At 37.9% G+C, this 26,480-nt stretch overlaps 1 protein-coding gene and 1 non-coding gene across 2 annotated transcripts; both read right to left on the bottom strand.

Annotated features, from left to right (window-relative positions):
* Positions 1-1,378: 1,378 nt before the first annotated feature.
* Positions 1,379-26,480, bottom strand: TMEM64 (transmembrane protein 64). The gene is made up of 4 exons (XM_045842414.1): positions 26,337-26,480; positions 25,392-26,255; positions 16,802-16,957; positions 1,379-3,756 (listed from the first exon to the last, which is right to left on the bottom strand). Exons 1-4 carry the CDS (start codon positions 26,478-26,480, stop codon positions 3,568-3,570), a joined length of 1,353 nt encoding a protein of 450 aa, XP_045698370.1. The 3' UTR covers positions 1,379-3,567.
* Positions 18,353-18,515, bottom strand: LOC123821245. The gene has a single exon (XR_006786094.1). It is a non-coding gene; the product is annotated as a U1 spliceosomal RNA (small nuclear RNA).

A 26,480-nucleotide genomic window follows, 5' to 3' on the forward strand; every position in this document is an offset into this window, starting at 1 on the left:
TCACAGTGCGTCACCCTAATTTTACTTAATGGCCCCAAAGCCATTCATGTAACTTTTATTACAGTATTTTGTTAATTATTTTATTATTAGTCATTGTTGTTAATCTCTTACTGTGCCTAATTTATAAATTCAGCTTTATCACAGGTGTGTATATGTAGAAGGCATACTACATAGAGGATTCGGTATTATCCATGGTTTCAGACATCCACTGGGGGTCTTGGAATGTGTCCCTGCAGATGAGTGGGGACAAGCTTATTAGAAAAACAAACTGAAGAGTGAGAGCTGGACATCAGAATGTAAGAATCATTTGTACATAGAACATGTGCTGTAACAATAATCCCTCAAAGTCTGGCTATTAACATGCACATTTCTAAAAGCACATGCTCCTTTCTTCCCCTGGGGCATGTCTCTGTCCATTAAGTTATAGAGGGAAAGAAAGGGAAGAGAGAAGGGAAATCAAACTTTACCTTTTATTTCCTCAGGCACACATGTAATCTGGAATTCCAATTAGTTTTTACTCATTCACCTTTAGAATTATGTTTTAAATCTTAGCCACCTTAGAAAATAGTTTGCAGCAATTCAAACTATTTGCAATTCAGAAGTGCCAAGTTATAATCCAGTTGTGGGGGCAAGTGGAACAGTTTATGTTCAATATGTAAGGTTACTGAAACTTCTGATTTAAATATCCTGTGGGGCAAGTGATTCCTCCACGGAGAAATTTCCAGCTTAGAGATGATCTTTAAAAAAATTATATCCTAACTAGTTTACTGTACAGAAATCAGCAATATCTAATTTAAACATCAGAGAGTGTTATAGTTGCCATCATTCTGACACAGTGATGGGCCTGGCTGAAACAAAAGTCCATCCCTGAGGTCACATTTGACCCTCTCAGGGGAAAGTCATCATACAAAGGTTTGCAGCTGGTTACAAAGGCATAAAACAAGATTATGGATGGCTCTGAAGAAATCCACAAATACTTCTGAAGATAAATTCAAAATACTCATTCTAGCAACAGAGATTTGGTTCTACTATTTTCACAAACCAAAAGGTATAGATTTCAAGTCATTTCACAAATCAGATGATTAAATGAAAATAGACATGTAAGCACTTATTAATTTATATATGTTTGTAAAAAGAAGTGCTATTTAAGAATAATTTACATGACACAATTTGGCATGTAAATGAAATGAGTAACAATAAACCAGAAAACATGAAAAACATGAAAAGGCCCAGAGAATTAAAACTAGAACATATTTGCCATCAGATTTAAAAATTAAGTATATTGTACGCTTTTCAAAATGGGCATAAAGCAACTTTATACTGCACTTAAACAGTCTGAGAAATCTAAAACATTTTATTTTATAAATATACACTGTATGACCAGAGACAATATTTGGGCAATGTAAAAAAATCATATAGAAACATGTTGCTAGATCTGGGGTGCAAGGCAGGGCAACACTTTGTCCTGGTCAGACAACATGTCTGATACCAGCAGCAGGAGTCAGCCAGCAAACAGCATCACTGCAGTGGAGGATGGAGACAATGACAGAAAACTGCCTTCATGTTAGTATTTCAGAAACAGCAAATCCATAATATTTTAAGTAAAAATGAATGATTTTATTATATAAATGATGATTGGCAGAGTACAGAAAAATTACTTTTTACTTTTACATATTTATTTAAAGTACCAAGCAATAATTGGAAGACTGATTACAAACCACCAAAAGGTATTTATTTGGTGAAATTATTCAAGTTATAAAATGTTAAGTAAATAAATGTACTTCAAAATACATTAAGTGTAACACAAATATAAAGGTAGTGATCTTAAATTAATGACAAACTAACCAACAAACAAGGAGCAGAAGAAAAATTTTTCTAGTTAGATAGAAAAGAGTAAATCAAAAGTATTGTTTGTTGTAAAATAATTTTAAAAACCAAACAAACCAAAAGAACTAAAGAAGTAATTAGGATTCAAAAAAGAATAAGAATATTCCAATACTATACTTTTTTCTACCAATAAAGAAAGATTTGGAGGCCAGTTACGTATTGTGGACTCAGATGGTCTGTACTAAGGTCTCCTGGGTATGGACTTAGAGTGCACCTCATTGTTACTCAAAGGTAAGAAAACACATGTATTATGAAGGAAAAGAAAAAATTATACCTGCAATAGCACAAAAAACTTACACATTAAAATCAAACGCACTTCAGTGTAAGACTAGACTAATCTGCTTTCAAAGAATTCTTTTGCATTTTAGTAAATCAGGGCAAAGATTTTACCCTAAAGAAAAAACAAGTTGGAAGTCTTCGATAAGTTGGAATCTTCTTGCCAAAAATGAGGTACCTTCCAGAAAATTTGCGTTCATATCTATAATCTTGGTTATAAAAAACAAAATACTGAGTCTTTAAAGTCACAATTAAACTATATTAAAAATATTAGGTGATAAATTAATACAGATGGCATATGAATCCTTTAACAAATTACTGTATGCTATACTCATAAGTACTACTAAAAAATATAGTTCACATTTCAGAATTCCTGAGTCTTATCAGAGATAAACGAGTACTGAAACAAAACAAACCCACTCAATAGTAGGGCAAATACAGATTTTATATATTAAGTTTACATCATATTAAGATTACAGTTTTAAAGCTGAAGGCAATCGGGACAAATATATATGTACTTCAATGAAATTATAAACATAATTTTAAAGCTTGTGTTTTTAAAAAGGCATTTTGATCAAATAAGGCCATCTGAGTGACATCTTCAATGATAGTAAGCTGAACATTTTAAAAAAAGGACATTTTTATTTCACAGCTTAACGATGAATATAAAAAAAAAACGTGTATTTTAATGAAATGATTGAGTAAGACTGCTATGGAACAGCCCTTTGATGATGAACCTAAGGAGGGTAAAGTGATGCAACAAGATTAACTTCTCTCTTTCTTTGCACATTACACAGTGGAAATAAAAGGTTTCTTAAGAGCACTTCAGTCTCATGTCTAGGATTTCAGCTTGTGTGAACTGGTGTAAATGGCCCTGCAACAATGCAGTGCCTGCAAAAATACATTCAACCCAAAGTTAATGTCTGTTTCTAACTAGGAAAGAACAGGGAAGCAAAGTGGTCCCACTTAAAAAAAATAAAACAAAACAAAATCTGTTTATCCCTTCTGGAAAAACTACGAAAGCAAAGGGCACCCAATAGTATTGTACGTTTAAAACTGCATACTTTTACTGGTCTTTAGAAGTAAGAAAGATGAATACAGATATCCAGGGACTTTATAAATAAAGACTAACCAGAAAAATAATTGGGTCACTTCTCTGTTCATAAGTATCCAGAAAGAAAAAGTTAAAAATGCTAAAGTGCAGACCAAGAGGCCTTTACGGGCACAACAATGATAATGCGGTACAGCCAAAATTGCATCTATCTTCCAAAACAAGGTATGCAATTTAAAAACTAGTCAGTTTTGTTTGTGTTATAATAGGGTTAGTCCTTGTCTCTGCCCTTGTGAGGAAACTGCACCTTGGACAGCATACCAGGCTCTCAACAACCTTATAGTTCACTAGAGTCACACAACGTTGATCCCAGCTCCAGAAAATGTCAGCATCCGCTTGTTGTATGATGAGCTGCTGGCATCTGGCTGACTGTCTTTCACAAATGAGGTTTTCAGTTCCATTTCACAACCTACAATAGCTGCATTCAATTCCACTTGTGCTCGATGGACTACATAAAACATGAGGCCTATACTTATAATAATCTGTAAATAAAATAGAATATGCCAATTAATATTTTATGCAGAAAAAGGGAAGGAAATAATTGCAATAAATATGTGGCTTAGAAATGTTTCAAACAGGACGCTTCTTAAATATGCTCAGGTGACATTTTTAAATAGTTCACACAGAGTCACTTATTCTTCCGTTGCCTGACTCTACTGGGAATATAAGCCAAAATCTATAGGTAACCATTATATGTTGTCAGGTAAACACAGGCAGGTATACATTCCTTCTAATCTATGTAAACAATGTTTGTTCCATAACAGATCCAAGATAGTGGAGGAATAAGTGGAAGCTGCACAAACCTCTTCCCAGGACCAAAATGGAATTATAACTAATTAATAGATAAAACATCCTGAATACTAGCTGACACTACCATGCTACTACTAGTACCATGACACTACTAGTGTCAGCTGACATGAGCTGAATACTACTAACAGAATACTAGCTGGAGAGAACCCTTATAACCAAGGAAGGACAGACAGAAAAAAACCACTTGAGTTCAATGTGACTGGTAGAAAGTGTCAAGGAGGCGTGAGAGGGCTGGCTGGGATCCCATGGGCAGCAGCTGAAGTTCCAGAGGGATAGTTCAGTGCCTGTGGGGGAGGGCATTCCCACTGAGAAGTGTGGGATCTAAACCCCAAGCCGGGCTCTGCACCTAACAGCACAGAGCTGCAAAAGAACCCAGATAACATCCAGCTGTGAAAAGCAGTGGGTATTCTATCTGCCAGGAAGAGATGGCTAGACACACAGACAGCCTCCTAAAGGGCCAACATAGCCACTTACTCTGGACTTTGGCAGAGGGATGACAGAGTAGACAAGAGATGCATGAGGAGAGTCTCTGTGGAGAGACCTGAAGGAACAGCCACCAGAATTCCTGTGCTCAATCATTACCCATACTGCAGGGGCCATCTTTCTTAGGCAGAGTACTTCCCTCTAAGTGGCATTAGTCTGAGGGGAAGCACACAGAAATTACTCTGCCCCACCCTGTGAAGCTAAAGTCAGGCTGCTAAGGAGTACAACTGGAGGTTATCTCAGTGATTAAGTTTAACAACTGAAGGGGGTTTCTGGAAGTTCTGAGCTGACACTTTAGCTGACCCTTCCCCAAGGACCGGTGCTGGTAAAAACCAGCCTTAACACACAGCCTGGTTCTTTCTGCACATACCCAGGCCCAGTAGAGGGAGCAAAAAGTTGTATATCGCTGATAGCTCTGAACAGGTTGCCCAGGACCAATCATAGGCAACATCTAACATACGTGTGAACCAGTCTTTGTAGACCTACCTAATATATATAAACAAAAACAAAGAGGCAGCCAAAATAGGTAGACAAAGAAACAGGTCCTAAAAGAAAAAAACAAGAGAATCCTTCAGAAGAACTAAATGAAGGGAGGCAAGCAATTTATCAGATATAGTTTCGAGTAATGATTATAAGATCAACAACATTAAAACATAGAAACAATAAAAAATGACCAGTCAGAAATAAAGAATGCAATAGATGAAATTAACAATACATTAGAAGGTATAAACAGTAGGATAGATAACACAAAGGATCAAATCAGTGATTTGGAAGACAAGGTGGAAAAAAACCCAACAACAAGCAGAGTAGCAAAAAGAAAAGAGAATGAAAAAGAATGAGAATAGCCTAAGAAACATTTTGGACAACATAAAGCATAACAACAACCACACCATGGGGCTAAATCAAAAGGAGTGAGCAAGGGATCATGAACCTATTTGAAAAAATAATTATCGAAAACTTCCCTAGCCTGGTAAAATAAAAGACACACAAGTCCAAGAAGTGCAGGGAATCCCAAACAAAGTAGACCCAAAGAGATTTACACCAAGATACATCATAATTCTAATGGCAAAGCTTAAAGACAGAGAAAGAATCCTAAAAGCTGAAAGAGAAAACCAGAGAAAAACTTCCAAGGGAGCTCTAATTAGTCTGTCATCTTATTTCTTAACAGAAACATTTTAGACTTGGGATTGGCATATAATATTCAAGATGATGAAAAACAAGGACATACAACCAAAGCACTTTACCCCGCAAGGCTATCATTAAAAAAGTGAAGGAGAAATAAAGAGCTTCCCAGACAAGAAAAAGACTAAAGGAGTTTGTTAACACCAAAGCAGTACTGTAACAAATATTAAAGGGCTTCCTTTAAGAAGAGAAAAAGAAAAAGAAAGGAAAATAGTTTAAAAATAAAATGGTGATAAATATCTATCTATCAATAATCACTTTAAAAGTAAATGGCTTAAATGCTACAACCAAAAGACTGAATGAATAAGAAACAAGACTCATATATCTGCCTCCAGGAGACCCACCTGAGATCAAAAGATACACACAGACTAAAAGTAAAGGGATGAAAAAAGATGATTTCATGCAAATGGAAAGGGGAAAAAAGTTTGGTCATCAATACCTATATGACAAAAGAAACTTTAAAACCAAGGCTACAGTAAGAGACACGAAAAGACTATACATAATGATAAAGGGAACAATCCAATACGAGGATATAACCCTAGTAAAAATTTATGCACCCAACACAGGAGTACCTAAATATGTAAAGCAAATCTTGATGGACATAAAAGGAGAGATCAGCAGATATGTCATAGTAGGGGATTTAACACCTAATTGGTGCCAATGGATAGATCTGTCAGAAAATTAACAAGGGTACAGTGGCCTGATGTAACACACTAGGTTAAATGGATTTCATTGATATCTTCAGAGCATTTCACCCCAAAACTGCAGAATATACATAATTTTCAAATGTACATGGAACCTTTTTTAGGATAGACCACATGTTAGGACACAAGTCTCAATGAGTCTAAGAAGACTGAAATCATATCAAACATTTTCTTTGACCACAATGCTATGTAACTAGTAATCAATCACAAGAACACTGAAAAATACACAAAGACATGGAAGTTAAGTAACGTTATTAAACAATGAATGGGTCAACAAGATCAAGGAAGAAATCAAGATACCTTGAAACAAATGAAAATGAGAACACAAAATCCCCAAATCTTTGGGACATAGAGAAAGCAGTTCTCAGAGAGAAATTCATAGCATTATAGGCCTATCTCAAAAACAAGAAAAAACACAAATAAACTACCCAACTTTACACTAAAAAGAAATTGAAAAAGAACAAACAAAGCCCAAAGTGAAAAGGAAGGAAATGATAAAGAGCATATCAGATCAGAAGTCTCAAAAGAATGAAAGAGGAGAAAATATTACTGACACCAGACTTCCAGCCAAGATGGAGGTGTAGGTGGATACACTTTGACTCCTTGAACAACCAAAGGAAAGACAACAACGAATTTAAAAACAAAAAACAACCAGTACTGCCAGAAAATCTAACTATATAGAAGTTTGACATCCAGGGGGTTAAAGAAGAGACATTTGTCCTGACTGGTAGGAGGGCTGGAGATGGGCAGCCTGGGAAGAGAAGATGCATAGCAAGGCTGTTGTTGGAGGACTGGGCAGGCAAAGCAGTGACAGGTGGTCTCACATTTGCATGCAGAGAAACTGAGAACAACTGCAGAGCAAGATAGACTGAGCAACCCAGGGTTCCAGTGTGGAAAAAAGAAAGGCTCAAAACCTCTGGCTGTAAAAATCTGTAGGTGTTGTGGTAGCAGGAGAAACTTCCAGTCTCACAGGAGAGTTCATAGGAGAGACCCACATGTCCTACATACATACACATAAGCCCACGTGTCCTGGAATCAGCACCAGAAGGGCCCAATTTGCTTGTGGCGTAAGTAACTGAAAGCCAGCCAAGAGCCAAGCAAACAGCATTGCTCCCTCTATCACCCCTCTCTCACATACAGTGCCACAACACAGTGATGTGGGTTGCCATGCTCCAGTGAATACCTAAGGTTCTGCCCCTTCCAATGTAACAGGTGTGCAAAGACAAAGCATTATGGCCGAAATGAAAGAACAGATAAAAACTCCAAAAATAGAACTGAGCAATGAAGAAATAGTCAACCTATCAGATGCAGAGTCCAAAACACTGGTAATCAGGCTGCTCACAGAAATGGATGAGTAAGGTCACAAAATAGAGGAAAAAGTGAAGGCCATGAAAAGTGAAATAAAGAAAAATATATAGGGAACCAACAGTTGAAGGGAAGGAAACAGACTCAAATAGACGATTTGGACCAGAAGGAAGAAATAAACATTCAACCAGAACAGAAAGAAGAAACAAGAATTTGAAAACATGAGGAGAGGCTTAGGAACCTCCAGGACAACTTTAAATGTTTCAACATCCAAATACTAGGGGTGCCAGAAGAAGAAGAGGAAGAGCAAGAAATTGAAAATTTATTTGAAAAAATAATGAAGAATTTCCCTAATCTGGCAAAGGAAACAGACTTCCAGGAAGTCTAGGAAGCCCAGAAGGTCCCAAAGAAGTTGGACCCATCAAAGCACACACCAAGACACATCATAATTACATTACCCAGGATTAAAGATAAGGAGAGAATTTTAAAAGCAGCAAGAAAAAAGGAGAGAGTTATCTACAAAGGAGTGCCCATCAGCTGACTATCAGCTGATTTCTCAGAAGAAATCATGCAGGAAAGAAGGGGCTAGAAAGAAGTATTCAAAGTCATGAAAGGCAAGGACCTACATCCACAATTACTCTATCCAGCAAAGCTATCATTTAGAATGGAAGGGCAGATAAAGTGCTTCCTAGATAAGGTCAAATTGAAGGATATCATCATCACCAAGCCCTTACTGTATGAAATGTTAAAGGGACTTATCTAAGAAAAAGATGAAAAATATGAATAGTAAAATGACAATAAACTCACAACTGTCAACAACTGAACCTAAAAATAAACTAAGCAATCAACTAGAACAGGAACAGAATCACAGTACTGGAGAGCACATAGAGGGCTATCAGTGGGGAGGGAGAGTAGGAAGAATAGGGGAAAAGGTATAGGGAATAAGAAGTATAAATGGTAGGCAGAAATTAGGGATAGGTTCAGAATAGTACAGGAAATGGAGAAGCCAAAGAACTTACATGTACAACCCAGGGACATGAACTAAGGGGGTGTGGAATGCTGGTATGAGGGGATGCAGGGCTGAGGGAATAAAGGATACAAAAAAATGGGACAACTGTAATAGTATAGTCAATAAAATATACTTAAAAAAAGGATAACTGACACCAAAGAAATACAAAGAAATGCAAGTAAATATTATGAACAACTATATATAAACCAAATGGACAACCTAGACTATGTGGATGAATTCCTAGAAACATATAATCTTCCAAAACCAAATCAGAAGAATCAGAGATGTGAATAGATAGATTACAACTACTGAAATTGAAGCAGTAATAAAAAAGACTCCTTACAAACAAAAACCCTGGACTGGATGGCTTCACAGGTTAATTTTACCAAATATTCTGGGAAGAACTAACATCTCTCCTCTTCAAACTACTTCAAAAAATTCAAAAGGAGGGAAAGCTCCCAAGCTCATTTTACAGGCCGGCATTATCCTAATTCTAAAACCAGATAAAGACAATTCAAAAAAAGAAAAAAATTACAGGCTAATAGCCCTGATGAACATAGATGCTAAAATTGTCAATAAAATATTAGCAAACCAAATACAGCAATATATCAAAAAGATCATATACCATAGTCAAATGGGATTTATTCTGGGAATGCAAGGTTGCTACAGCATTCACAAAGCAATAAATGTAATTCACCAGCTAAACAAAATGAAGGATGAAAATCACATGATCATATCAATAGATATGAAAAAGCACCCATTTATGTAAAAACTCGCAGGAATGTGGCAATAAGAGAACATACCTCAACATAATAAAGGCCATATATTACAAACCAACTGCCAGCATCATACTCAACGGGCAAAAAATATAAGCATTTCCCTGAAGATCAGGAGCTAGACAGGGATCTCCACTTTCCCCTCTCATACTCAACATAGTACTGGAACTTCTAGCAATAGCAATCAGACAAGAAGAAAAACTGAAAGGCATTCAAACTGGCAACAAAGCAGAAAAACTGTCATTATTTGCAGATGACATGATACTGTACACAGAGAACCCCAAAGAATCCACCTAGAAACTACTAGAAGTGGGATAAATGAATTCAGGACAGTAGGAGGATACAAAATTAGTATGCAGAAATTAGTTGCCATTTTATAAGCCAATAATGAACTAACAAAAAGGGAAATTAAGAAAATAATCCCACCCACAATTTCTTCAAAAAGAATAAAATACCTAGGAATAAATCTAACCAATGGTGTAAATACTTGTACTCAGAAAATTGTAAGACACTGTAGAAAAAAATTGCAGATACAAATAACTGGAAGCATATACCATATTCATGGATAGGAAAAATTAACATCATTAAAAATGTCCATACTATCCAAAGCAATCTATAGATTCAACATAATCCCTATCAAGATTCTAATGCTGTATTTGACAGAACTGTAACAAGTATTTCAAAAAATTTCATGGAACCACAAAAGGCCCCACATAGGAACAGTGATCCTGAGTAGAACAAAGCTGGAGGAACCATGCTATGTAATATCAAACTATATCATAAGGTCACAGTAATCAAAACAGCATGGTGCTGGCATAAAAGCAGATATATATCAACGGAACAGAATAGAGAGTCCAGAAATAAGCCCATACCTTTAAAGTCAATTAATATTTGACAGAGGAAGCAAGCACATACAATGGCCTAAAAATAGTTTATTCAAATATAAACGGTGTTGGGAAAATTGGACAGATATTTGCAGAAAAAATAAAACTAGACCACATTCTTACACCATATACAAGAATAAATTCAAAATAAACTAAAGACTTAAATATTAGACCCAAAACCATAAAAATCCTAGAAGAAAACATAGGGAGTAAAATCTCAGACACTACTCGTAACAATATTTTATTTGCTGTATCTCCCCAGGCAAGGGACACAATAGAAAAACAAACAAATGGGATTATATCAAACTAAAAAGTTTTTGCACAGCCAAGGAGACAGACCATCAACAAACTAAAAAGACAACCCTATGTGGAATGGAAGAACATACTGACCAATTAATCTGATAAGCAGTAAACATCCAGAATTACAAAACTCAACACCTAAAAAATCCGATGAAAAAAATGGCCAAAGGACCTGAATACACACTTCTTCGAGGAGGCCATACATGTGGCCCACAGACATATGAAAAGATGCTCAACATCACTAATAAGCAGAGAAATGCAAGTTAAAACCACAATAAGCTATCATCTCACACCTATGGCTACCATCAATAAATCAACAAACAAGTGCTAGCAAGGATGTGGAGAAAGGGGAATCCTGTTGCACTGTTGGTGGGAATGCAGACTAGTGCAGTCACTGTGGAAAGCAGTATGGAGATACCTCAAAAAATTAAATTGAGTCTGCTTTTTGACCCAGTGATCCCACTTCTGGGAATGTATCTGAAGAAATCCAAAACACTAATTTGAAAAAACATCAGCACTCCTATGTGCCTCGCAGCACTGTATGTAATTGCCAAGATATAGAAGCAGCCCAAGTGTGCATCAGTAGATGAGTGGGTTAACCAAGTATGGGACATTTACACAATGGGATACTACTCAGCCACAAAAAGAATAAAACGTTCCTCTTTGTGACAGCATGGATGGACCTGGAGAACATTATGCTAAATTAAATAAGCCAGTCAGAGAAGGACAAATACCATATGATTTCACTCATATGTGGAATCTAATGAACAAACTGAACTAATAAGCAAAATATAGACAGGCTCATAAATAGAGAACAGTGTGACAGCCATTGTGTGACAACAGTGTGGCAGGGGGATGAAGGGTGTGGAGGGACTGAGCCAAAAGGAACAAGGACTCATGGACATAGACAACAATATGGTGATTATAGGGGTAGAGCAGTGTAAGAGGGTTAAATGGTAATGGAAAAAATACAAAAAAATAAAACTAAAATATTATTAAATTAATAATAATAATAATAATAATAATAATAATAATAATAATAAAAGTCAGACCTGTCTCTGCACTAACAAGCTTCCTTCAAGGAATAAAATGTGCTCAACAGAGGTAACAGCTGGCTGAACTTCACTGATGTAATTAATATAGCTTCTATCTCTGTACAATGATAAACGTCCACAGATATTTCTAAGCCCACTTAGAAGCACCACCATTTGCAGATGAAATACCTAGTGAAATCAAAATTAGAAATATTAAGACCCACTGGAAAAATGAAATTGCAATAAACTTCAAAAATTAACAATAAATTGTGAATGCACAAGTCTGTAGTTAGGAACAAATAAAAACAAAGGGAAACATGGCAATGAGTTGAAAATGCCACTCAAAGGGATTCTAGAGGAAGCATCACACAGAAAGTGAGGTTCTAGTCTTGGATTAGTTGCTCAACAGTGATGTGATTTCAGTGAAGTCCCTCAAGCCATGTGGCTTTGGCTTCTTGCATTCAATAGGAAGCTGTGGTCCCTATGTTTTAGCAGGCAGCACATAGTTCATCAGAATGTCTCAGCAGCCATCTCTTCTAAGTAGTATTTATTCAGAGGTCTTTTGTAAATCAGTTTTCTAGAGCTTGGAACCAATTTAAAAGAGAAAGAGGGTTGGGCAGTTGTTGTGTGATGTCTAAGCAAGTTTCCAAAGGCTGCTCAAAACACAGGTAACCCTAAAATGCAACACTGCTGCATTAAGCCTATCCATAATTTTAAATTTTATAGGGACAGTGTCTTAACTCCAAGTGCTAAGGGTGGTGGGGGTGAGGTGGAGGCAGGTTGGTGATGGAGGAGAGGTAGATGCAAAGGGACTTGGAACTTGGTCAGGGGGCACCATGAAGTATGTATCATCACCCAATACAATTCTAAGCAAATTACATATTTTAAAGGTGGGGCTTTGAAGCTTGTTTTTTCCCTAACACGTTAGTTCTTAGAAAAACAAAATACAATTACTGAAAACCCTAAGTTTGGTACTTAGCAGTGCAAAGTGACACCATGTAGAGATAGAGATGGAAACACTGTTAGAACTAATGGGGAGAGATGCTAAACATGGATGAGATGCCCAGTCCTGTTTGAGACAAGCTGGACTTGAGGTGCAGTGAATGGGTCTGAAACAGGGAATGAAGGCTGAGCTGAACATTTACTATGACCCTAACACAAACATAATAGCAATGGATATACCAAGAAGAAAAGTTTTCAGAGTCAGACTGGAAAGCCTTGGCTATAGTGTTGAGAAACACTGATGTAGGGATGAGAGGAGGAAAAGACTGGTAAATGGGCCAGGAAAGTGGAAAAGCAATCAAGATACTAAGGGAAGAAGGTGTTCTTATTCTGCAGTCTGAGATGAGGGTAGTGTAACAACTCCAAGAGCAGATGTAGCAAGACAATAGGAAGGAGGCTCAGACCCAGAGGCAAACCTTTCAGTTCCCAGGCAGGTGAGCTGGCTCGGTCCACATGGAGATGTCCTTCTGGACCCTAGGGCCTGTTGGTTTGTACTGCCTCTCCACACGCCGCTTCCTAAGCTCAGTAAAGTGTAAAATAAAAAAAAATGATTCTTTTATAAAATTTCTCTATTAAAACAGAAGCCTCAAGCACAGGATCTCTTCACCATCAACTGGAAAGCATGAGCAAAATATGGGAGGTTAACAGATTTCTCAAATGGAAACTGAGGGGTTTTCTATTTGAAGATCTGATTTTGCTATAAAGCAAGAAGAGAGTCTATGAAGAATTGAGAGGCAAATAGAGGAAGGAGTCAAACTGTGAGGAGAGCAGATGGATTAGAAGATGTCACTAAGGAAATAGCTGGGATATGGGCAGTGTGGAGAGACCAGCTGATGTTTGTAAACAATCTGTCTGGTTCTATGACTTCCTCAATGGAACAAGTACAAAGCAGATGAGACAGATTTATCCAGAGCAGGGGAGGTGGGTGCACAGAAAAATATGGGCAAGGACAAGAGTAATTGAATGAACAGACCATGGGATCTCAGCAAGATTCCTACAGGTGGGAATCTTGACTTGGAATAGCTGTGCCTCCTATAAGCATCTATGTGCTGTTGCTAAATTCTGTGGATACTATGGACTCGGCAGACAGCTCTAAAACTGTTGCAGATCTATGGCTCATTTCTAGCTAAAGAGAGAAATGTCACAAAGACCCTAACTCCACCAACTGCAAACTAAGCTTCCTCCTTTTTTCTTATGCTCATTTCCCTCCTTTCCCCTTGCTTTTCATTTATTTTCTGTGAGCTGAACTAAGTCCTTCCAGAAACAAATTTAGCTGTAATATCAATAGATCTGATCAAAGCATAAATATGTCTGTACTTTTTTTTGTTTGTTTTGGTGACTGTTTTTCATAAATGCCAAGGTTAAGAAATATTTGTCTTTTACCCATTTTTGTATCCTAAGGTTAAATTTGCCAGTTTTGCAAAGTAAAAAAAAAATCAGTGGAAAAAGAAGACCCTACACTTTAAGACTTACCACTGACAAATGCCTGCTGTAACCCCAGTAATTACAGGTAATTAATGAGATGCACAGAAATATACAGTACTAAATACTGAAAACCTTCTGAAACCTGTTAACATGAGGAATTCTAACTACTCAAAAACATACTATAAGGGAAAAAAAGAGGTTTTAAGCAGATTACTCATTTTCAAGAAACTAAAGATAAACAAATATGCTTAAGTTTATACTAAACAAATCGGAGAATACAGTGTACATCAGAATATTATAGTAGTACCTCAGGATGATTCTAAACAAATTATTACATAAATATAATACATACAAATTTTAGTAAGTGATTAGCATTAATAAAAATAAACCAACTATAATAAAAACTCTAAACCTAGATTCAGATTATTTGAAAACATTTAGCTCTGAATTAAAAATAGTAAAGAAAAAACACTGACTCTCCAAATACCAAAAATATTACAAAGTTTTCCTTCACAAGCCCTTTTATTGACAAGCTTTATTTATAGTTCATTATAAAAATTCCTGGGCTTACTGTTTACTAGGCTTGTATTGCATGAGTACAAAGGAAATCAGTCTGGCTTTATTTATCATAGCAATGTTGATACGAGATACAATAGCCTCAAAAACATGAGAAAAATGTCATTAACAGTAAATCTGTAACATGATACCACATATTCAGTAACAGTCTGAATTAAAACTAACAAGTACAGCATTAATAATTTTGGTTGACTGTCTAGCTAGTATTATTGTTCAGCAGACTACGGTTCACTGGTCATGAGCATGAATGTTCTCTCGAGTCAACTGCCTCATCCTGTCCTTACATCTATGACCTTAGACAACCTATTACCTGCTGGTGTGCTGACAAACAAGTTCTTAGAGATCACAGGTTGGGAATCTTAACTTGGAGCACCTTCCATTGTCCACGGTGTAAATATCTTTGCCATGATTAATTTTAAGCTACAAATGTTACATCACTAAGGGAAGTATTGGGAAGAGATGTCCACAGTGGTCTTGAGGTAATAAAAGTAGAGACCTCCTACGATTTTGCTAGGAATTAAATGAGCTTAAATATGAGGTCTGTCTAGAAAAAGTGAAGCCATTGTTAATATAACGGCAACAGTTTGCACGCCTTCGATGCAACATGGCAGTCAAGGAAAGTGGACTGGAATGAGCAATGTGTGAACAATGATAATTTCACTGTACTAGTCAGTGGGGGCAGTAGATGCCATTAAGTGAACATGTGTATTGTGTGGGCGGTTGCACTCAAAATACCTGCGTGAGCAGAGCAACAGTCTGCATCAAATTTTGTGTTAAGCTTGAACATTCCTCTGTGGAAACTCCTGAGATGATTCAGATGGCTGTAGCTATGGGGAACTAGAGATTGGCAGCTTCATCATGACAACACTCATGCATCATGTCTGCTGCAGAGTTTTTTGGGAAACTTCAATCACCTAGGTGACTCAGCCTCCCTACAGCCCAGATTCGGTGCCCTGTGAATCTGGGTTGCCTTTTCCCAAAATGAAAATCACTTTTGAAAGGGAAGAAATTTCATACAATCACTGAGATTCAGGAAAATATGATGGGCCAGTTGATGGAGATGGAGAGAACTGTGTGAGTTCCCAATGTGACTATTTTGAAGGGGACTGAGGTGTCATTGCCCTATGTACAATATTCCTTGTATCTTGTATCTTCTTCAATAAATGTCTCTATTTCTCATATTACATGGCTGGATACCTTCTGGACAGATCTTGTATATGGCATGTAAAGCACTCATTAAAGGTTAGCTATCATCCTCATCATCAGCATCATCTTACTAAATCATCAAAATTTATGGTAAGTTTATATTTTGGTATGTCTCAGGAGTAAAATGGGTCACAACTAAAGAGATAAAAGTCTTTCTGTATGCAATTTAAAAGTACTGAATAAATGTGTCTACATAGCAGGACTCTCCTCTTTTATCAACCTCTAATACAGTATTATATATACCCCAAACTATATTACAATTTACATGGTAATAATACTCCATTATAAAAATCTCATTTAGATTTGTAGCAGAATACTTTACTTTTTATAAAGCAGTACTTTCTGAAAAACATTTGTTCTACCTCAAAATATACCAGAAAAAAAATTTACATTGCCAGTATAATATTCTAAAAAGTACCAATAGAAGAGTTCAATAATTTGAAGATAAAGTAACTAAGATAAAAACCCAACCCCACTAAAACCTCACTAAAATTATCTTTAGAAAGAGTAGTAACACTTCACACTAACTCAAAATAGAGTATTTAGTATTTGATTTAGTGAGGACTTTGAAAATAATCACTGCAGAAAGAACCTGGTTTTTGTTATTCCCTTTTTTGTTTAAGAGATTATTCATTAGTATAAATTCAGTTCTATATACTTCCATATAGCCACACAATAAAAAATATAAATGTTGTCAAAATATTAAGTAAAATGAAAGAACAAGAAAAGACATGAAAAAAATCCTCTTAAATTATTTTCAATACAATCTGTTAGGTTTAAAACAGCAATGTCACACAAGGATAAAAAGACAACCCTTGGCCTTCAACTCACCTGTAAACAAAAAACAAAATATCCACTAATGGTCTGTTCTGTGATGACATCTTCCATGGTCCGCAAGGTGGTACCCAGGTAGGAATTCAGGAGCTGGGTAGGAAGCAGTCCCACTGAAGATGCCATCAGATAGTTGGGTAAAGAGAGATCAGTCATCTAGAAGACCAAATTAAAGGGAATAGGATAATGATTTATTACCAACAAAACTTTCAATCTCACATAAAACTGTGTGTATAAGTCTTCCTAGTGGTTTTTCCTTGGGGATAGAGGGAGCTGAAATATGTTACAGGGACCTAACTATTGAAAATGATCATAAATGGAATACATACAAATGTAGAAGATTTAGAATGAAATAAAGTTAAAATTTTTTAAATATTCTATTATTCTACATTAAAAGATAACATTTATGACTATCTTTTCTTTCTTACATGTACATAAAATATGCACAAATGGATCACTTTGTAAAAAGTCTTCTTCATGTCATTCTTCTTCATAACATACTTAAACGGCACTCTAGTCACAGGTCTTTGAAGTCAGATAACCCTAGAAGGACTTCGCGGTACTGGAACTCCATCAGCTATACCTTGTCTTGGAGCATCAATTTTTCATCTGTAAAATGATAACTGCCACCCTACATGATATTTGCTAGAAATATTTTCTAGTAAATGCCTAGAACATGAGTGACACTCAAAAAAGGTAAATTATTATCATTATGCAATTTCACTACCACTGTGTGGCTGCAGCTCAATTTAACCATTCTTTTGGCATGGAACATTTAAATCACTTCCTTATATTTTTCTTTGTGTATATGTGATTATGTATTTCTTTTTTGCCATTATAAATTTTTAAAAAACTATAATGAAAACCTTTGTACACTAACCTAACTATACTAACTACACTAACCATTATAGGAGTCAGTGTCCAAAATATTCCATAAAACCCATCTCTCAGTATTCACACAGTCTGTGATCCTTTCTCTAGAGCTCAGACTGTACCTGGTAAGGTGTTTTAAGCTCTGTGGGGAGGCCCAAGAGGTGAGGAATGCATGTCTTTAACCAAGGGGAGCAAAGACCTGAGGCCTGTCTGGAGGCAAATTATTCACCAGTCAAACCTTAAGATGACGACAGCCTGGCCACACCTTGACTGCAGGTGTTAGAGAGAACTGAGTCAGAGGCACCCAGGGTGCTGCAAAGGGATTCCTGACCCACAGAAACTGAGATAATTTATTGTTTAAGCCACTCAGTTTTGGAGTGATCTCTTACACAAGTTACTAATACAAAGTATTTTTCCACTTCTTTAAGGAAAATCACTAGGAGGGGAAATATTGGATCAAACTGTAAAAACTGTTTTCCAAAAAAAGTCCACAGCGATTTACATAACTATCAATAAGTAATGTACTAGTGTCCATTTCATTATATCAACTTTAAGTATGAAATTTCAATCTTTCCAAGTTAGACAAGGATAAAAGTATTTCATCATTGTTTAATCTGTACTATTTCAATTTACACTGATATTAGTTTTATATTAGTTTTTTTCTTTTTTCCTTTTTTGCCAGTGAGAACACGAACATAGTCCCCCACACCACAAATTATGCAGTTGAGTTTCCCACATTTGGGGAAATCGCAAGGGTCAGCACATCCAGGGTGCAATGGATAAGTGTAGCCCTGGGAATACCACCTTCGTGATCATGGTATCTCTCCTGCCAGGTAAGTATAATGATATTAGTTTTAAATATACTTTTTTCTCATTTGTATTTCTTTATGGCTTTATTTGTTCACATCTGTCCCTTTTAAAATTTGAACGTTAAGTATTCTTCTTATTTACTCACATGGGCTCTTTATATAGTAAGGGCAATCTTTTGACTATTCTGTTGCAAATATTTTCCTCTATAGGGTCCCTTACATTTTAATTTTGTTTTGACATACAATTGTTTCTACATTTTTATGTAATCAAGTATTATCAATCTTTTCCCATGATTTTTTCATTGCTTTTAGCTTTAGTAAAGTCTTTTTAGATCCTAGTGCTGGTTTGTACCTATTATTTCTTTTTTATTATATTTTCCTTTGTAACATTTACCACTTATTCCTCCTGTATTTACTTGGCTTAAACATACCTATTCCTCCCCTTACCCAATAACTAATTTTCCTAGCATTAGTTGTGGAATAATTAATAACTTTTCCAATGACTTGTGATATTTACTTTATTAGAAATAAAGCAATTGTACATACAATGATCTATATGAGGCTTTAATATGGTCCACTGATATCTTAAATCTTGTATTGTAAAGACTATCAGTTAATATCTTTATTTCTCTCCTTTTAAAAATTGTCATAACTATGCTTAGCTATTTATTCTTACAGATACATTTAGGTTACTTTGTCATTCAAAAAAATATTACTCAATTTTATAAGGTAAAGATTGTGGTAAATTTATAAATTAATCTGGATACAGCTGAAATCTCCAGAATATTCAGCATTCTTTTCTAAAATGTTTCTATAAATTCTCAGAATCTTTTATATCTCTTATTAATATTTACTAGTTTTATTCATATATTTTGCATGACATTAACTTATTTCCAAGCATTTTACATTGTTGTTGATACTGCTATTTTGAGAATGAGTTTTCCATGTCCTCACCTTGGTATTACTAGTTCGTGAGAGTTCTGGTTCTTCCTTCACTACGATCTTATTTTCAGTAAAGCAACATTCATCTGCACTCACAGATGATTAACTAGATGCAGTTCTGCTGGTTTGGAAGGTCACTCACAACACCCTAACAAATTACTGACTCAGCAACTGCCCCACCAAGATCTGAGTGGCACCAACAGAGACGGCAAGTAAAGATACAACTAACCTACCTTGAAGGATTACACATGACAATACACACCAGCCCCTTAGGAACAAGCAGAGTAGGAGCCATGTGTGCAGAGCATTAGAGTGAACAGGATTAAAATTAGCTTCAGGAAAGGGGCCAACAGTGACCTGTGAAAGGAGAGGCTTTGGAAACAACTATGCAAGGTACATCTGGGTTGGCAGGTAGACACGTGGGATGAGGAAGAAAATGAACGGGAAGACGACACTGGGCGAGAAAGCACAGGCTGTACTGGACACTGGCATGCAGTCTAGGTTGTTTCTAGGGCACATGCAGAGGAATCCTGCAGAACAAAGATGGGAAAAGTACTTGGGTGAGGTTTGTAGGGGTCATGGAGTGACACTGGGGGGTTCTAGTTAAGGAATGACATTAAGTGGGGCTAAGTTTTAGAAAGTTTCCTGACAGTATGGAATGCGTACAGGAATGAAGAACTTTATTTTAGAATAAACATGTTAAATATATAAAATAAGTAAATATGAGAAATTTGAATCTTATAATAATTTGCAGTTAGTAATAAAACATTACATTTCTAGATATTATCTTCAAAATGAATATATAATGTCAATGCAAATATTCAATCTATAGTCTAAATGCAATGAAGTTTCTCTGAATACTCAAAAAGATTGTTATAGAATATGACAAACTATAGGTTTATAATTTTTACTCATTCAACAAAAATTTATCATATGCCTTCTCTACATAAGGCCCACTCTAAGCAGAAATAAAGATACAAAGATAGAAAACCATAGCCACCTGTGTGATCATTTTAAGTAATTTTGTGGTATACTTAATGACAAAATGTTCATTAAATTCAGTAAAAGGTCACAAAACTCATTTATAAAATTTACTTACAATGTTACAGAGGCAAAGCATTTCATTAACAAATGCAAAGACTAGAAAAATAAACACTAAAATATTGACTTTTTTCAAGTAAAAATAACTTGTACTTTTCAAAGTTCTTACAATAATTATTTTGTAGAAAGAAAAAAACAAATACTGTTAAGCTCTTAAAAGACTTCTCTGCTTTTAAAGATTTTTTTTTTAATCTAGGAAGGGATAATAAGACTACAATACAATAGGCTGAAGATACAGATTTGTGAACTGTAAACCCATATGGCACTGAAACCAGGAGGTCTTTGAGAAACCCAGCTCTTCCCGGATAAGTCCAGGACTCTCCCATTCACCAGTAGTTTGATCTTGGATTAATTACTTCACACACCATGCCTTGCCTGACTTAGCTGTTAGGTGAGGATTAGGGTTGATGTGAGCATTAAGTAAAGTGCATGTTAAAAGAACAGGGTCTGGCACTTAATGAGTGCACTATAAATATTTTTAAGTTAAAAAAATCTCTGAATGTCAGTGTTCTCATTTTGGCATGCAGAGGATAGAAAGAAATAGTATACAATAAACAAACTATGTATTTTATCACAGCTACGCAGCGCAGCAGGTATTAAACACAAGAAAGTATGGGTTAAAAAAAGTAAGTATGAATAATTCAAGATGTCACAGTAAATGTTAAAACCAAATCTGATTTCAACTATGAGGTATTTGCCCCCTACAAAACTCAGCCTCTCCATCACTGGCACAACCTTCCAAGACTGTTGTGATGATTAAGGGATTTCATGCATAAAATTCTGCTCTGTAACTGTCACATGGTATATAACATAGGAATAAGAGGATCTTTCATGCTATGGTCTATGTTTTTAAATTATTTTAGGTTTCAAAGATTTAACAATTGAAATAAAATTTCCCATGTGGATTTAAGAAATAGAAACTATGAGTCTTGACTTTTTAAGTTCCTCTATAGCCACAGAGAAAAGAGAAAGAATTATTTTGAGGATCTCCTGTGGAATAAGAATAAAATCAAACCCCTTTGAAAGTTGCAAGCACTGATACAAACACTGCTACCTATAAAAACCAATGATCATGTATTATTTTTTTAATTAAAGGTAACATTTCACAGGTGGTAACTTTAAACTTTAGAAGTCCAGATGACCCCAAGTGGGCATCTTAAAGGAGAGCTTACAAAAAATACTTTAAGGTTTACTAAATACAGAATGAAATGTTATTCTTGTGAACATTTCCAGTTCTCAACTTTATAAATGATTTCCTTCTAGTCAGCTTTACTCTTTTAGTATTTGATCTACTCCTATACCTGCATCAATTGTCCTTTCTTATCGAACCAGTTTCTTTTTCCAGCAACTGATAAACAGGAACACCTAAAGTTTCAAGGCTACAGACATGATTTGCTATGTTTGAATCAGAATTATCGTATCTACCTCTTAGAGTGTGAAGGATTATATAAATTAATGCATTAAAGGGCATGTAGTAAACTTGGGATGGCAGAAGAGAGGCTAGAGAGTAGTTATGAGGGTTTGGAATTTGTCCTAATGGGACAAGAAAACCCATTTGAAGGTTTTCTGCAGGGTAGTACCAAGATCAGACCTGGCAGCAGTAAGACCTACAGAAATAAGATTTTGTAGAAAACATAGGAGGAAAAAGCTTTAACTATTTCCTGGCAGAAATATTTGTGCATCTTTAAAATAGAAAAAAAAATTAAATATGTGGGAAATTATATTTCTTATGATATAAGAATTGATACTCTAAAGTGTTATGTACTTATTTTCTATTTAAAGAGTTTCTAGCCCTGGCTGGTGTGGCTCAGTGGATTGAGTGCCCGCCTATGAACCAAAGGATCGTTGGTTCTACTCCCAGTCAAGACACATGCCTGGGTTGCCAGCCCCGTCCCCAGTAGGGGGTACGTGAGAGGCAACCACACATTGATGTTTCTCCCCCTCTCTTTTTATCTACCTTCCCCTCTGTCTAAAAATAAACAAATGAAATCTTAAAAAAAAAAAAAAGTTTCCAAAGTGGGCTATCAGCCTGCTTATCCCTTCCTAACACACATGGAAGCAGGAAGAATTATGGTTGAGGACAGGTAAGAAGGGGGAGAACCCCTTCCTTCTTTGGTATATTCACCTTTACAATCAGATCTTGACTCTGTAAGTGTAAAGGCCGCTAGCCACACCACTGATAATAGTAACTGCTAACAGTTATTGAGTGTTGACTATGTCCCAGGGAAAATACTGCCTTCACTGGACTAGTTCAATTAACCCTAGCTCAGCGGACATTGTTGAGGGTTGTCTGTTTCCAAGACTGTGCCTCTCAGGACCACTACACTTCAGTCCTCTTTGAGGTAAAACCAGATACATTTCTCTAATCCATGGGCATTGAGAAAATGATTGGGAGGGAGGGAGTGAATAATTTAAAATACAGAGAAGAAGAAAACAAGAGAAATATGCCTGGAAAAGAGGGCAGTAGTGGAGGGCCAAAGGAGCCTGGGTTTGGAGAGGATAGGGTTGGAATGGATGTCTCAAAAGTAGAAGGGAAAGTCACTCTAACACAACATCCACCTAAGCTTTCTTTTCACTTACACACCATAAATGAATTTAGTAAGCTGTTCAGGTTGAATAATGGAAATGGACAAGATGTATGAGACTACATCCAATGGCTTCACAAAGCTCTCTGCACATGACCACAAGTAAGAAATTTCAGTGTGATATACCTAATCAACCCAACTTGAGCTCACCCCTCAGCTGTGCCACCTCAGAGGGAAGTGGGGGCCCACCCTCAACAACCTCCAAGATAACTGAGCCCCCAAGTCTTACATGATAAAATTGTGCTAATAGTACCTATTTCAAGAGATCTTTTTTTTCCTTCTTTTCTCTTGGCCCCACAATGCCAAATTGAGAGCTGTCCCTGGTTAAGCTCAGTTTCAACTACATAATTATCTTAATTTGCACATACAAAATACAACTTCTTACTCAATGGTAAAGAAACATTATCAAAAAACACCTTATTTTCAATTAATAAATATGTAATGAGTCCTTATTCCTTATTATATGACCAAAAGGAAGAAACAGAGCCATCAATGACATCCCATCATCAGACTATAGTGTAAAGTTTGACTCTATAATTTATTTACTACCTAGGTGACCTTGGGTAATTACAGTAATGTCTACTAAGGCTAAGATGTATTAATACATGTTTGTTAAGCCAGGCTCTATTATATGTATTTACCTGATGCACTCTTCTTAATAATCCTACAAAGTGGTAACACTAGTTTCCCCATTTACAAATAAGAGACTGAAACACAGAAAGAACAAGCAACTTGACCTACAGAACCTGAGCAGCAAGACTCCCTGCACCAGCTCTGTGTTCCTTACTATCCAACAGCAGACTACAGAGCATGCACAACTGCCTGCTGCAGGGCTGGTGTAAAGGCTAGACCAGTGCATGGAAAGAACCTAGAACAGCATGACCACAGCAGATGGACAAGAAAGGGACAAGGATTACAAGAATACAAGTATACTGAAGAGCTAAGCAAACTTCCTTAGTCCAACCATCATTCAAAGTCTTAGGACACTTGATATTACCTGAGCTTGATGAAAGTTCATGTTTACACTTCTTACTGTAGGAGGTTGTGAAAGGGAAAAAATTAACACCAAGTCCCTACCAATCTACTGTAAATGCCAAACTTGATCTCTACAGGTAACACCTTATGTACTTCCAGGCCTCCACCAAAATTCAGTCCAGTCATTGATGCTGCTGGTTAGAGGCAACTCGAGATTTGTAAAAGGATTTCAAGAGAAAAGAAAAAAAAATCTTATTTTGTCACAAAGAGGAAAGCTTTTTGGAATTATTCTTAATAGAAAACAAAATGAGAAAGTTTCTAGAGAGTAAAAATTATTTATTTTCTAAACAAAACAATGTGCTAGACCCACTAGCAATATATAATGCAAGCACTCCTATGGTTTTGAATGCTATCTCTCTCTACTTTCACACAGTTTAAGTCTAGCTGAGAGGCTGAGTTCTTGAAAAATTTCTGCAAACTCTGCAGAATTAGTTAATTTGGGGAACTCAGTAATCTAGTCCAACCCTACAGGCAGGTAGGTTGGTAATGTGTGCCCAAGTCACACCAACTGTGTAAAGAGGAGTCCTTTCTTGCAATGGGTCAGTCTCCTCACAGGCAGAGTTTCTGTTCCTCCATCAGTTGCAAAAGGAGCAGACAAGCTACAGGAATTTAAGTGCAATAGCAGAACATGCAAGGGCAGAAAGTCTGGAAGCGTGTAAAGAAGAAAAACATGCTCACTGGGTACACGGTTACCTGGTGATTTCAAAATGAAGTTCCTTCAAAGAAATAAGCACAAGGATTTTCCTCTTTACATTGTATTAAAGCAAATTAGGGGACAAAGTAAAGACCTATTACAATTAGGAAACTCAGTGTGGAGTTGGCAGCTACAAGCCCCAATGTTTACCTCATGTCATTAAACAGTGGAGTCAAACTGATTCAGGAGACAGAGAAAGCTAAGAATGCAGCTGTTACCCGTTGACTGTCGCAACGCTACTAGACAACCTGACAATTGAGCCTCAGTTCAACTGGAAATGGACATTTCCTTTCATCTGCACTCTCAGCCATGAGGACTGTTCACTTTCAACCAAACGCGTGCAGAAGGGGGGTATTCTCCCTCTGCTAGACTCCCACTGAAGGCCTGACCCTGATAGCTTTACTTCTGTGAGCTTTCCCAGGCTTCCAGAAAAAGTCACTGTAACTGCTATCGTTGTCACCTCTGGCTGGCGCTGATCCCATAGAGCACCCTCTCAGGCGTCCCAACCACTCTTAACAGGCATGAATCGGAGGGCCGCGGACGCCACTCACCGAGAACACTGCGTTCTGTAGCCCAAAGGGAATGGGAGTCAGCCTGGCCAGTGCCACCACTTTGAGGCCGCCGGATCCCTCCACCACACGGATGACCGCGCTCAGCCGCTCGCTGCCCCGCACCCGGGCGGCCACGCGAGCTGCCAACAAGCGCCGGCACACCACGTGCGCGACGCCGGTGCCCAGCAGGACGCCTGCCGCCATGAGCGCCATGCCCAGTACGAAGCCGTACAGGTAGCCAGCAGCCACGCTGAGCACGATGTAGCCCCAACCGCAGGGGAACGACACGGCCACGAAGCCCAGCACGAAGAGCAGCAGGCTCAGCAGCGGCGGCAAGCCCTCGGCCCAGAGCAGCAGGTGCTGCAGCGAACGGCGGGCCAGCGCCAGCGAGGCCAGGCCCAGCGCTGTCAGCAAGCAGCCCAGCGTCAGGCCCCGGCAGCCGCAGGCGCCGCCCGGGCAGCAGCAGCGCGCCCGCCCCACCTCGGCCACGCCGCCCACTCCCCCCGGGCCGCCCGCCGGGGCCGCGCCCTCAGCCGGCAGCTCCGAGGCCGCGGGAAGGCCGGGGCACCCAGACAAGCACTGAGCGAGGAGGCGGCTCAGGGTCTCCGAGCCCGCTCTCCCTGCTGCAGGGTCCGACAGCCCCGCGTCCACCCGCGCGGCCTTCAGCCAGCCAGTCCCTTTGCCGCGGCGCCTGTCAGGCGGTGGCCCTCCAGGCGCGAGTCTGCTCGGGGGCGGGGAGGCCCCAAAAAGGTCTGGCGGCCGGCAGCGGATGGCGAAGAGCGGGCTGCGCAAAACAGTCTCGAGAGCAGGTCTGCCAAGTGTGAAAAGCTCAGGACCTTCAGCTTCGAGCCCGCCCCTTTCCGGCTAGGGGGCGGGGTTCGGGAGTAGGGCGGGGTCTGGAGCGAGCAGCCTTCTGGATCCGCCCCTTGCGACGCACACCGCTACTGGGCGAGAAGTGGTGACGCCTTTCGGCCCCCTAACGTGGGCGCGCTTGGCTCTCAGATCCGGCCCCGTATTTCCGGTGTTTGGATCTGCTCTTGTCCTTGTTGGTGGTCTTAAGGCCTCTGTCGGACCCGCAGCTGGTCTCAT

Source organism: Phyllostomus hastatus, unplaced genomic scaffold (assembly GCF_019186645.2).
Source record: "Phyllostomus hastatus isolate PE091 unplaced genomic scaffold, TTU_PhHast_1.1 phas_contig_38, whole genome shotgun sequence".
In the NCBI taxonomy this organism is placed as follows: Eukaryota; Metazoa; Chordata; class Mammalia; order Chiroptera; family Phyllostomidae; genus Phyllostomus; species Phyllostomus hastatus.

Excerpts from the sequence above, each read along its gene's own strand:
- TMEM64 (XM_045842414.1), bottom strand. The coding sequence starts at position 26,480 with ATGAGACCAGCTGCGGGTCCGACAGAGGCCTTAAGACCACCAACAAGG. Across the intron at positions 26,256-26,336 it reads GCGTCACCACTTCTCGCCCA|CCGGAAAGGGGCGGGCTCGA; the intron begins GTAGCGGTGTGC and ends CCCGCCCCCTAG. Across the intron at positions 16,958-25,391 it reads TACAGAACGCAGTGTTCTCG|ATGACTGATCTCTCTTTACC; the intron begins GTGAGTGGCGTC and ends TTGGTCTTCTAG.